Genomic DNA, 13,370 nt, shown 5'->3' on the forward strand with positions numbered 1-13,370 from the left:
TATCTATCTATCTATCTATCTATCTATCTATCTATCTATCTATCTATCTATCTATCTATCTATCTATCTATCTATCTATCTAGCGCCACATATTGTGTATTGTTTAGGCTACTTTCTGCATAATCTGTATCGGCCTTAAAAACTTGTATCGTTCGATTTCTGGTGACAATGTACACGTTTATACAAAAATATATAGTACACATCTTTTTGCTCAGTGAGTCTATGTGCAAAAATAACGAGTGTGTTCTTTTATGACGAGTATGATTAAAGTTGTCACCAAAACAAAGGCGTGGAAGTTTTGCTTTGGTGTAGACAAAGTTTCTTATTCAGCCACATTGGCAATAGAGAAATACAAGTGGACCATACCCAAGGTCAGTGCATTTTTAAACATTTAACAGCAATAGATTTGTACATCATTTCTGAACACTTAATCAATGACCCACCTGAAACACCGTCAAGTTAAATGCAAATATTACAGTCACTGGAGAGAAATTAGCAGAAAGCCCTAAATGGCCGTCTGTAGAATCTAATCAGCCCAAACTCAGCACATGTAATGAGATCTGAGTCCTATGAATCTCCATTTTATCCTTGCAGCTCCTCGTAAGATAATGAATTCAAATTTTATTTTTGAATAAATACTCTATATGTTTTAATAATAAATAGATAAAAATACTTAATTTGTATTTCTTTTTCTTAACTGAAGTGTAAATCATATAAAACCATGACTTTAAATCAGACCAGTACCGAACCCTGATTTTTGTGAACCTTCACAACATCATTAGATCTAAGTTTTAATATTTCTCTTTTAGAATGATGCTGTAGTCCACCATATGGCTGCAAAAGCCATAGACAACATCTCTTCGACTGCCTCTGGTTTCTCTCGTCATCTGGCCACCACAGAGATGGGCTCGGCTTTGTGGTACCTGTTCACTCACTCTACTGCGGAGGCCATCAGAGTCACTGCCATGTCTGTAAGTTCATTTGACAATATTCACACAATACAAGAACATGTCAATAATACATACAACTGAATAAAACATGTTTTCCTACCTGCAACCTTATGGTAAACCTAGAAAATAAGAGGCTTATCAGCTAAAATTTCTATTTTACCCCTACATTTTTTTTTCTAAAAAAACGATAAACCTGGTACCCCGAAGCAAAAAGATGCTCAGGGATGACAAAAAACAATTGATATGTTACCTCTAAGATTTTGGTTTTTTATATATATTTCATAAGATAGAGCAACACAAATTGAAGTTATAAAACAGAACTATAAGAGTAAATCATTTTGTGAGTTGAATTTCTGAGAAAAAAAATCAAAAAAGCATTTAGCGGATTGAAGCTTGGCTCTTTTTAATTAGATTAACTTCACATTGAAAGGATTAGTTAACTGTAGTTTTCCACTCCTGCTGCACATTCTCAATAGAATTAAGCCTTAGCTTTACTGGACCATAAACATTACACATGCTTCGATGTAAACTACAGCAGGAAGGCTCTGGCTGTAGGTCTAGACATGTTGTCCAACAGGAGCGTGAACCTTCACCTCAGTCTGAAATCTTTGGTAGAAGTTAATGTTTTGTTTTTGTTTTATTGTTTCTGATTTTTTTCCTACCATCTTCCAATATTTGCTGCAATACATTTTTTCAATAACTCTGTCAACCTTTTTGTTTATTCTGAGGTAAAATATTCCCAAAGTATGATTACGCTGTCATCCTCTGATATCCTAAGGATGGACTCCTCAGGGTGATGAGCAGTCTTAGTTTCCCACACATACTTATAAAGGTCAAACATCTGAGTCACCTTTTCCACATTTCTGCTGCCAAATGGCCTCCAATAAACTACAAACAGAATTTCTTATAATCTTTTTTTTTTTTTTTTTCCCACAAGGCCAGATTTCTAGAGTACAGAACTGATGTCGTCATATGTTTCTTTTACCTGAGCCAATGAGCGCTGCAGCTCATCCAGAGTTACTCTATGCATCTCTCCTTCTTTTCAGATTAATACACACTTTTCCCAGCTTGCCATTTTTAAATGTTTGCACTTGTGCCACACATGAAGCTGTCATTGTTTCAATATTAGATTATAAACATCCTTTTTATCAATTAGTAACTTTCAATAGCAGTCCATTACCCTGGATTTTATATAGGTTTATCAATGTAAAAAAAAAGAGAAACTCAAAATAAAGTTGTTGGTTTTTAGATATAATTTAAAGCATATAATACTTTCATAATTTGTATTCTTAAATAATTTCATAATTAGATAACTTTTGTTGTTAGTTTGTCCCATAAATCCCAGTCAGATATATTAAAACTGACCAACTTTGTAATGTAAATGTAAAAAAAAAAAAAAAGAATTAAATCCCCTTATTGTCCCACAATGGGGAAATTCAATCTCTGCATTTAACCCACCCCCTGTGGAGCAGTGGGCTGCCATTGTGTGGCGCCGGGGAACAGTGTGGGGTTAAGGGTTTTGCTCAGGAACCCAGAGTGCAGGCTGTGAGGATTGAACCGGGTACTTGCAACCTTCTCAGAGCACAAGAGCACTGCCCTGACCACTTGGCCAAAACTCCCCCCCCGGAGTATGAAAAAGGTCTGGAAGCCTTATCGCTGCAAGGCATGATGATGACTGTCAAAACATATCATTATTGAACCCATCCACTATCACTCTATAGATATGGTAACTAAGTTGTTGACGTCACTGGAAGTGGATACATTCACAGGTGATTAGTCATCACAGCGTATCCAGCATTGGATTTTCTTTAACATCCCAAGTCCAGAGAACCTGACTCATAATTCATGGATGATGTGCAGTAAATTACCTCATGACGTACATGTGTTTTTATTTCTCTTTTCCCCCAGTCTCTTTCAAGGCTTTCTCGCTTGGACCCAGCAGTCTTCTTGTCAGTGATTGACACCTGTGGCCCTGCAGCTGTCTTGGAGGGCATAGGTGGAGCGGGGTCCAGGGTGCAGCAGCACCTGCTCACAGCCGTGGCCTCTGCCCTCCTCGCCTCACACATCCACAAACATCGCATCACACAGAGCCGGGTATGTGCGCTCTCTGAAGCTCATGTGCAAGACATTACAAGAAGGTGAAATTCAAAGATATTCAGCCTGTACATTGCCAAGCAGCTCTACTGTTTTAACATGACAAAGGATATTTTGTTACTACTCAGGTTGGTGTCACTGATTACTGTCTGATTACAGTAGATCTTTGCTAGTAATGTTCCTGATAGGAATGTTTAAACAGTGGCTATGATGAAAACAACCATCTCAGCATAAAAAAACAAAGTCAGTCCTTCCATTGCTCGTCCTCTCTCTATTTGCTGGTTTTCTTTCTTTCCCTTTTTTCCCTACAGAGTTCATGAACTAAAGGTGAACTGTGAATGAGCTAATTTGTCAGGAGTTACTTATTTCATTTTTCATGAAAAAACCCATCATCTATGTGATGTGCTAATGTTGGTAAGGCAGAGGGGCTGAAATTGATTTGAAGGTTTGCAACTTGGAGTCTAGAATCGGTAATTGACTCTGAGCTGAATTTATTTGCATTGAACACTTCCAATTTAACACCAGAATACAAACTTAGTACTTCAACTCTGCTCTAATTATAAACTGATATGCATTCACCTCCCCCCACCCCCTTCTGCCCACCCAGCCGCCTTTCTCTCCCCTGGCACAAAGTCAGACAGTCCAAGAGTTTGTTTACACAGAGCTCTGCGTGTCGGCGTGTGTATAAGTACATGCATGTGTGAGAGGGATTGTGACTGCGTGTGCTCAAAAGCACAAACACTAATTTGTTGAGTGTGTCAGTATTTGGGCTAATTGGCTGAATGAATACGCTGCAGTCTCCTACTTGGGCAAAGCATTGTGGGTAGTGGGGAGGGACTTATCAGCCAAGAGCACACGGCTAGGCTTTGAAATTAATTAACTTGGTGTGTTGCAGCACACAGACAAGAACATGCTTTCACATTTGTTGGCAAACACACCCCACACACACTACGTTTTGTGTGGTGTGGATGATTATATTGCTGTTAATGCTAGGCAGTCAGATTTTTTTTTTTTTTGTCCAGACTTTTTGCCACTGCTGCTAAAGAAAAGTGGGGAAATGTTTGTATGTCCTAAAGTGCAGCGTTTTACATTTTTAAACACAGCTCCTGTTTCTGTTTGTTTGGATGTTGGCACCTTTGCAAGTTCAAAGTGCATTTCAGCATTTAAGGTTTTCTTTATATTTTACCTCATATTTTGAAGTCTGTAACAGGAACTGGTAATTAGAAATCCAGGACTTTCTGTTTAACTGGGATATAAATATCATTGTTATTATTTATTTAAAAAGCATTTTAAAAAGTAGAGCTTTAAATGAACATAAGAACTTAAAAACATTCAGTATTTGCTGCAAGATGCAGCATATCTTCTATAAACCTGTTGTGGAGAGTCTGATCTCAGCATCATATGCTGGGATGACAGCATCAAATAAAGCTGATAAAGAAGGTTGGCTCTGTTCTAGGAACTCATCTGGAAATTTTTTAATAAAGAGGAATTCATCATATAGTGAACAACATTATGGATAACAGTGAGCATGCTCTTCATCAGACTGTTAAACAAAAACTGTGTCTTCAGTCAGAGGCTTCTCAAGATCTGGTACAGACCGACTGCTACAGAAGATTCTTCCTGCCTAAAGCCTTCATCACATACAATAACTTGTTGAAAAAAGTCGATTAGTTGCTACAAGATTTAATTTCCCTTTGGGATTAATGAAGGATTTTTTTAACTGAATTGAGAAGCAGTTAGTGAAACACAAGGTTGTTAGTTTAAATAATACAATCAGCAATTATTATAAAAAAGAAACAAAGCCTGGCATAATGCCCATGCTCTTTGGAAATAAAAGCTTCTTTAAAAATATGTTGTTTTGAAAGAGCCTTAGGATGATTTAGAAGTCAGATCATTTAGGCATTAAAGGAACTGAAAAACCAAAACAATACTAAAAGAAACCGGTAGTCAACAATAATGTAAAAAAAAATGGTTAGAACTAAAAGTTTTTCTTTTTCTATGCCGTTTTAAAAATAATACACACAGTAAAATAATTTTCAAAGCTCACTGTTCAAGAAGTGGTTGGAGGTCCAGTCTATAACATACATATTTTAACTTTAGCTAAACCCAACTGGTTGTTTGGGAGTAACACCAGAAAATAAAAGCCTTTTGTATCCCACCAGCACAACTACCTTAACTTGTATCCTGTCTATTGGTCAGAGAGTTTTTTTTCCAGTATCAGTTCCTTTACAATTTAAAATCTTTAATGATAGTGGTGTTCACTGTCTCTGTGCAGACACTGAAAAACCACATTATTAAATATTCCAACTCAAGGTTATTTTATTGGTGTATTTGAATGCAAACCCTTTGAACCAATGTGATATTCAACAAGAATTATTGGTTTAAATTTTGTTTGCAACCCAAGATGCAGAAATTAAATGTAACCAAATATATGAAGATATAGAAGAGATGAATGAAATAAAATGAAACTTTCAACAAGAAAACTTTCCTCCCACCAGGAGGCTAAACTTTTATACCAGAGATAATCCAGAAAGGGGAAAGTTTTACCTGTTTGTATTTTTTTTTCTGAATTGGCCCTCTGAAAACTTACTGAAACATGAACACAAAGAACATGTGATGATGTGTCTCAGTTTCTCTTGCAAAGGGCTGTGGAACCTTATTATAGTGTATTATAGCGTTCAGAGACATTCAAACATATCGTATCAATCCCAGATGGATATAAAATAAACACTTTGAAATATAAAGCGATGCTACATATAGCGGAAATTTAACTAAAGAAACTAAATTACTTGCTTCATCATCAGAGGCTCATTTGCCTCTGATGCAAACCAATCAGCTTTGAACTGCACCTCCATGAAGCCCAATTATTATCCAGAGTTCATCTTAAAAGGTCTCAGGGTCCACGAACTTGGCCTGCTGCCGAGCCAGGAGTAAGCAATGGTTGCGCTGTGTCTGATTTTGACTCAGATGACCCAGATTTAACTCACCCCCATCCCTTTCTCCACCATCGTAGCTAAGCTCTATCTGGCTTTTCCATGGTGCTTCTTCAACCTCCTCCCTATCAGAGTGTAATTCCTCCAGGACTCTTGCTGCATTCCCCACCACACTTCAACCGGCAGAGGACCGCCATGTTGGGCCTGGTTCTGCCAGGTTTCTTCCCAAAGGGGAGTTTTTCCTGTCCACTGTCGCTTCCTGCTTGCTCCTCGTGAACAGGTTCATGCAATCCTTTGTTTATCCAAACTTGACATCTATCTTCCGGGTCCTGAGTGAAGCACTAGTATCAGCTCACACAGTCTACTGGATCTCACTAATTCAGCTCAAGCAGACCGTCTCGTAAACTAGCAGTCTATGGATTGAACCAACTTCCTTTATCTCCACTCCACCACCAGATTCAAGCCTCGGGGGAATCATCCCTGTTCTCAAACACCTGCTTAGGCATATTAAAGCTAAATTCAGCGCTAATGTTTCCTGCCAAGGTCTGAGCGCCAAACTCTTAAAATAATTGTATCAATAAAGTTATTCTAATTGTCTTTTTCTTTTCGTGTGAGTTTTTTCAGACTGAAATACAGGCCTGTCAAATAAAAGTCTAGTGGCCTCTTTCAATGAAACGATGACCCGAAACAAATAGGCCAAATCAACCCAGGATGAACCGCATACCAATGGTTAACGTTTTATACTTTTTTAATTTACTTTTGGCTTCTAATTTTCCATTTTACTTGAGTTTTAATTCCTTTTTCTAGTATTTGTTAGCTAGTTAAGTTACATTTTTAAAAACATTTTTAAAATTCTTTAATAGTTCTAGATATTATTTAGTTATAGTTCCCGTGTTTTATTTAATACAACTTTCATACTGGGTGCAATAACAGATGGTCTTGTTTTTATTTTTATTTCAGTTATTGACAAATATTTTTAATTCTACTTTCTACTATTTTGTTCGTTTTAGTTAACGATGATAACCTTGCTCTATACACACCATTTTTCATGGTGTTTTCAGAGTTGAAGAAGGGACTCAGGACAACAGCAAAGGTCAAAAATACCTCTCACCATACATTCAAGATATTGATCACCCACACCACCAGTGGTTTTAATCTAAAGGATTATTTAACAAAATAAAGAAGCAGAAATGTAATGGTGTAATTAGTTTTTTTAAACATCTTTACCAGGAATAGAACAGAATGTAATAGACTACAAACTTAAAGTTAAAGTATTCAAACTGTGCCAATAAATGTGACCTTCACTGTGTTTCATGTTACTATGTGAAGTTTTATAATACAAAATGCTGCATTTTTTTGGTTTGTCTGTTTAAAATATATTTGAGACTAGTTATACGTTTTTTTGTCCCAAAGCAGACTTTGGTAAGATTCTGTTTGGTTTGTTTAGGACCTGGTTCTGAATGTGCTGCGCTGCTTTGAGAGCCCATCTGCTGTAACAAGAGCCAAAGCAATGCTGCTGGTGCTGCTGCTGATCCAGGACAACACACACATGCTGCTTTACTGCTGTCAGCACAGGTAAACAATGCACACACACCAGGCTTCACAATCAGCTGGCTAGGGAAAACACAAATAGAGATATGTCTGCGTTATATGGATATTTATCCATCAAAGACTATTTTGCATCAGTTAGATCCCTCTAAAGAACTAAACAAGCTGCCATTTGTATCTGACTTGGTATCACCTCTGAGGTATTCAGACTAAAACTACTGAGGTACCGGAGAACTCCTGCCTGGCTGATGAAAGATGTCTGCTCTTTAAATTGGACTGTATTCCCTGTCTGTGGAGTACGATGCCTGCCTGCTGTGCTTTCCCTAACTCCAAACATTTCACTGCACAGCCTCCTGCTGTCTGACTGTACTAAGAGAAACTTACTGTTAACCGCAGTCAGCATGGCAGACCGCTAGCTAATTAGCTTTTCTGGAATGTAGTCGTAAACGTTCACACACAGGCTGAACTGTCGGAGAAAAAAAAAACACATTGCATTTTTGGATTCCATTTCAGGGTGAGATTTCCCTTTAATTATTTAATCGTAGCTTTGAGTCCGGTTGTGTTCTTACCCAGCAACAGCACTATTGGAGTGACCCTTTCCCTGCTCTCTGTGGTAAAACAAATAGATATCTGCTTTCAGTGGCTGAAGAAATATTTATATATTAAATGTTTTAAAGCATCAGACCCTTTAAAATCAAACCCAGGTTAAAACTTCTAACTCTGATGCTTTATAGCTTATCGATCTGTGGAAGAGTTTACAGGGGCGGCATGTTTTAACAAAATGCTGCCTGCAGGTTTTGGCAAAACTGTTGTACTCAATGTGACCCTTGTGTAAAACTAGTACAGTGACCGTGGGACTATTAATATATGCAAATAATCCCCACACAATAATTTGGCTACTTTTATATTTTGGCTTTTCCAAACATCAATTTATTCCTTAGCAGCTTCGTCCTGCGGTTCGCCTCGCTGCACTGCAGCAGTAAATGTGCCGGGGCTTCTCATCACTTGGGTGTGCTTTATTCTTGCAGTTATGCATCCATACAGTTCATTCCCAAAACATGTTCTAATCCCTTTGCTTTTCAATTCAACATGTTTGGATGAATGAAAATGGATTTTTATTTTTTAGCTGTCTTTTACTGCATCTACTGTTTCCCCTTCTCCCCGTTAACAGTCTGCTGATCATTTTATTTAACTGATCCTGTTTAGAAAAATCTTACAATTGGAAGTTTTAGAAGAACTTTGTAGGTGAAGGTTGGGATCATCTCAGTTTTTTTTAAGGGCTTTACTATGAAATAATACAGGATGCCATTCAGAATATTTGCCTTACAAATTTTGCGTAAACTTTAAGAATGTCATGAAAAAAAAGAGGAAGGAAATGCAAATAAACATTGTTTTCTTTTACTGGTTTTGAGCAAGTGAACTAGTCTAAGCAAAGTAGAAAGTAGCTAGGATGATTTTATGCATAGCAAAAATGAACAGGAAGTTTTTCAGGAATATGTTGCCATCAGGCTGTAATGATCTGTCATTTAAAATGCTGTTCAGAGCCATAGACAAAGAAGCCCTTTATATTCTCTGGGAAGATGCCCAAACAGCTGATAAGTCATGAAAGGTTACCTCTTTACTTCGAGAGAAAAGCCAAAAACCACCTGAAGTGTAAAAACCTTATTGCAAAACCTGCTTCCAAATTTTCTTACACTATGCCTTAAATTACTCATAAATTATGTTGATGGGAAAAAAAGGAGTCATATTTTAATGGTGGCTAGGATCTTAAATGAGCATTACTGTGGATTACTAAAGCAGCTGTCTGTGAGCGCATTCTAGAGAATTAAATTGTTTTCAAGTTTTCCAGGTTTCATTAGAAGCAGAGAATTAAAGGTCAAATTTATGAAAAGGGTTATCGATGTTGGAGTCCATTCAGTCTTACTGTTATCTTCTAATAATTTTACTCTAGATCTATTCTGCTGGTTTCTTCCACTGTAGCAGCCAATGTATCACTCATATTTTTTTAACGTTAAACCAACAATGAAAAAAAGTTTTTTTCCCCTCCAAATTTTGTGACATAATATAGAGAAATGCTGAACAGCCGTTTGTGTTTGCCATAGATATACTAAATAAAATATATATTTATATTTAATAGCATCTGGTCCTTATGACCTCAACCTGCTGGATACTAGATGTGCCAGCTGGCTTCATTGAAAATCAGCTGTTCTGAAGCATGATCTTCTCTCCAGTCAAAGTTTAAAATATCACTAGATTTTTTTTTAATAAAAAACTAGTACGTTTAAAAGTTTTATTCGGAGGATAATGTTTAATAAAACATAAGTTTCCTTTAAAAAAAATCTCCAATTGCCTTTATTCAGCACACCAAGGAGCTAAAGGTTCCTAAATTAGTAATCCAGCAGTAAGAAGAATATATGTCAGCCCCAATTATTGACGAGTCCAGGCTTCCAGAACAGGGCAGTTTCTACAGCCCTACTATCCAACATTCACATAGTTTAAGATTCACCTGTTCACCACACAGCGCTATGCTCCACAGGATATTTCTGTTTTTGTCTTTCATGGAAAACTTAAATACATGATGAAGCAAAAAGTTTCAGAAATGGTCAATCTACACATTCTCAGATACAGTGGCTGTAGCACTTAGATGTGAGGAGCTGAAGGAGATCTCAAAGCCTGTGGATATTTGTGCTACATTTCAAGCATCAAGTGCTGATTATGAAAGAGGATTTAGCTTAAACTCGTAGGGAAGTCATATTTGAATGTCAGATTATTCTGGCTTAAACATGTATATAAATGTACTCTTTATCAGATGATATTGTCACAAAATTTAGTACATTTCTATTTTAAAAAAATCCTGTCTTAAAATCTGTTTTTTTTTTTGTCTTCATTATTTTATTCAGGCCAGTTAGTTATACGTCAGCTTATACACCTAAATTCGGCCAATCATATTTCAACGATCATCTTTCAATCAAATTTTTTCAGTCATAGCATCTTAAACCAAATGTCGCAGCTACGCAACGGTTGAAATAAGAAATAAGAATCATTATTTCCTTTACCATTGAGTTCCATCCCAGTGTTCACAGGGATGGACGTCTATGTCTTCAGCAGGCGTAGAGCTAACAGAACAGGCAGCGTTGCGGACAAGGGTTCAAAAATGTCTGGCTGTAAGCCTTCTACACCAAACGAAGCTTCTGCCGCCCTTGCGTCCTCTTCCACAACATCTTCGGCCCCGCTTTTCTCCTCTAAATAAAAAATGTATGATGGAGGAGACTCATCCACGACCTCTGACACAAAACCCTCCTTCTTTTTCATGTTTCAGCTGTCCATAGTGTTCCTTGACATTGTTGTTTCTAAGTGTTACTTGGTCCCCATGTAATTTCCCATTGGGAACCTACTAGCACTAAGTTGCTAACTGGTTAGCAAGATGCTTCCGTGACACCGGCCACAACCAAAGTTTCTTGCGAATCTTCCACCACAACAATCCCACCCCCTTGATAAACGACCAATCACATCAATCACTTTATACTTTGAGTAAAGTCGTGCACCACTCGGGAGAATTCGTAAATGCAACGCTTGGATCAGCTGCTTCCCTGCGACTTTAATAAATCATATCTAAACAGCATCCAGAAAGCTGTGAAAGTTGCATATTTGGAAAACCATTGGAGAAGTAAGAAGGACAGACATGAAACATTTCAGGTGTTCATATTCTAGTGACATTTCTTAATTGTTTTTATTTATGGATATTAATCATTAAATGCTTATTCTGTTTTATAATGGATTCTTATTAGAAAAAAAAGTTAGACAAAGTTAGCGGAATTTATGCTGTTTCACAAGCTACAGCACACATTTCATCGTGCAGAACATGAATGTTTTAATGTGAACAAAAAGTTATGTTGGAAGGTGTAACGTCTCATTTCCTCAAGAACAGGACCATCAAACTGGCCAAAGCAAAACTCTTACATACAACATACTACACATCTCATGAGGTTTTGTTTTCTTCTTTCAATGTGGGCCAGTCACTTAAATTCAAAGTAAACTTATGGATATTGCTGCAGTAATCTCTTATTTGTTTAATAAAAAAATGTAACTTGATATGATGCTGGATTTATAACAAGTTTAATATTGGTGTACGGCTTCAGCGTGCAAATCTGATGTTGGTCACAGTGGTTCTGAGTGAACTTTGGGCTTGTTTGTATGCCCAGATGCATGGACACACACACATGGAAAGTTAGAGTAAACATTGTCTTAGGTTATATAAATGTATCTCATAAACACAAGTTTGTATCGTAATGCCACTTTATTGACTTTGACTTAAATTAAATTTTAACAAAATGTGAGAAGATATTCTTCATTCATTTCTCCAGGATTTTAAACATTTTTAGCAAACAAGTTTTTAACTTCAGGTAGGCAATAAAAGATGACATGATCTGTTTTACTTCTCATCTACACACTGTCACACTGGAAATATCTCAAATATGAAAAAAAGGATTTCATACAAATTTGAGTTATAGAAATAAACAGTGTTAGAAGATGGAAATATAAAAAAAAAATAGTTTGTGATCATTTTGATCCGTCTCTTCTTTTCAACCCACCGCCATCTATGACACATCACATGTTGATTTGCTTACTGTACCACATGTAAACAGATCCTCCTTTATTACTTTAGAGCAGGATTATAGAACGTCAATGTTTTTGTTTTTCATTTCCTCCGGCTGTTTTTTTTTTCCTCCCTTTGCTTGCTCTCTTTCTCTAAGCTGAGTTGGAGAATTCAGATTTGGTTTGCCTGTCTATCTCCCGCTGAGAACACCGCATGACTCAACCACACACAGAGACACATATTTTAGTCTCACTCTCTCACAGGCTGGCGTTGTGTTTAATTAGCACCTCGATAACATGAAAATATGTGTGCCTGTCTCTGTGAGATAAACTGTCTCAAATCTCACCGAGAGGTGTCAAGATTGGCAGTGAGGGTGGAATGTGATGGCTTTCAGGATGTTCAGTCACACCCACTCAGCCACACAGTGGGCAACTTGTAGGTCAGTTCATGTGAGGAGCTTCTCCTGCAGTCAGTGACTAAATGGTGGAAAGTTTTTTACAGCAGCCTGGGATGATGGCTGGTTTATTCACACCCTGCGATGAGATCATGTGAAAGAGTAGTCCTCAAATATTAACATCGCAGTGCGATGAAAACATGCTTTGACTGTATTTATGTTTTTTTTTTTCTTTTTTTTTTTTACCAAAACTATGAATTCTATAAACATCTCTGTATAGAGTTTTACTAATTTGGTATTTTTACTGATTATTGGTGTTATTAGATAAAGGTTTGGTCATCCTAGGAGCTGATCTTTGAGGTTTAAGACGTAAGGCAGGTGATAAAAGAGGCTAACAAAGGCTGTTAATGTAATGCCTAACTCAAATATACATTTAAAAATATCTAAATGTTTTGAAAAAGTTCAATATCTATATAATTTCTTCCCTTATATTCAGTCTCATGTTGAATAGATTTACATTTAGAATTACCGGTAGTGTCAGTTTTTTTCTTAAGGAGTTTTTTGGGTGTTGAAAATGCCTCATAAATTGTGTTTTTGTTATATTTTAAGATTTATATGTATGGTTTCAACAACATGAGAATATTTCTAATATATGTTCATTTTAGAAAGTGAAGTTTATTATAGAAATTGATAATGCATTGGGTGAAACATTTCATTTTTCTTATGTAATAATGGCTCATTACTTACAGATCGTAAAACCTAGAATTCAGTGTGACAAGAAATTAGATTATAACATTAGACTGATCAAAATGAAAGCTAAACAGAGATGATTGGTCATCCTTTTGGAAGAATTG

At 36.8% G+C, this 13,370-nt stretch overlaps 1 protein-coding gene across 2 annotated transcripts in view; it reads left to right on the top strand.

Moving 5' to 3' along the window:
* The window catches only part of ulk4 (unc-51 like kinase 4), a 118,793-nt gene that overhangs the window by 48,928 nt on the left and 56,495 nt on the right, over positions 1-13,370 (top strand). For both annotated transcript variants that reach the window (XM_015382498.1, XM_015382499.1), the window contains exons 19-21: positions 810-971; positions 2,859-3,044; positions 7,425-7,552. In XM_015382498.1, the coding sequence (XP_015237984.1) occupies positions 810-971; positions 2,859-3,044; positions 7,425-7,552 (476 nt within the window). The remainder of the gene's footprint in view (positions 1-809; positions 972-2,858; positions 3,045-7,424; positions 7,553-13,370) is intronic.

Source organism: Cyprinodon variegatus, unplaced genomic scaffold, assembly GCF_000732505.1.
Source record: "Cyprinodon variegatus isolate N-32 unplaced genomic scaffold, C_variegatus-1.0 Scaffold258, whole genome shotgun sequence".
NCBI classification, from domain to species: domain Eukaryota; kingdom Metazoa; phylum Chordata; class Actinopteri; order Cyprinodontiformes; family Cyprinodontidae; genus Cyprinodon; species Cyprinodon variegatus.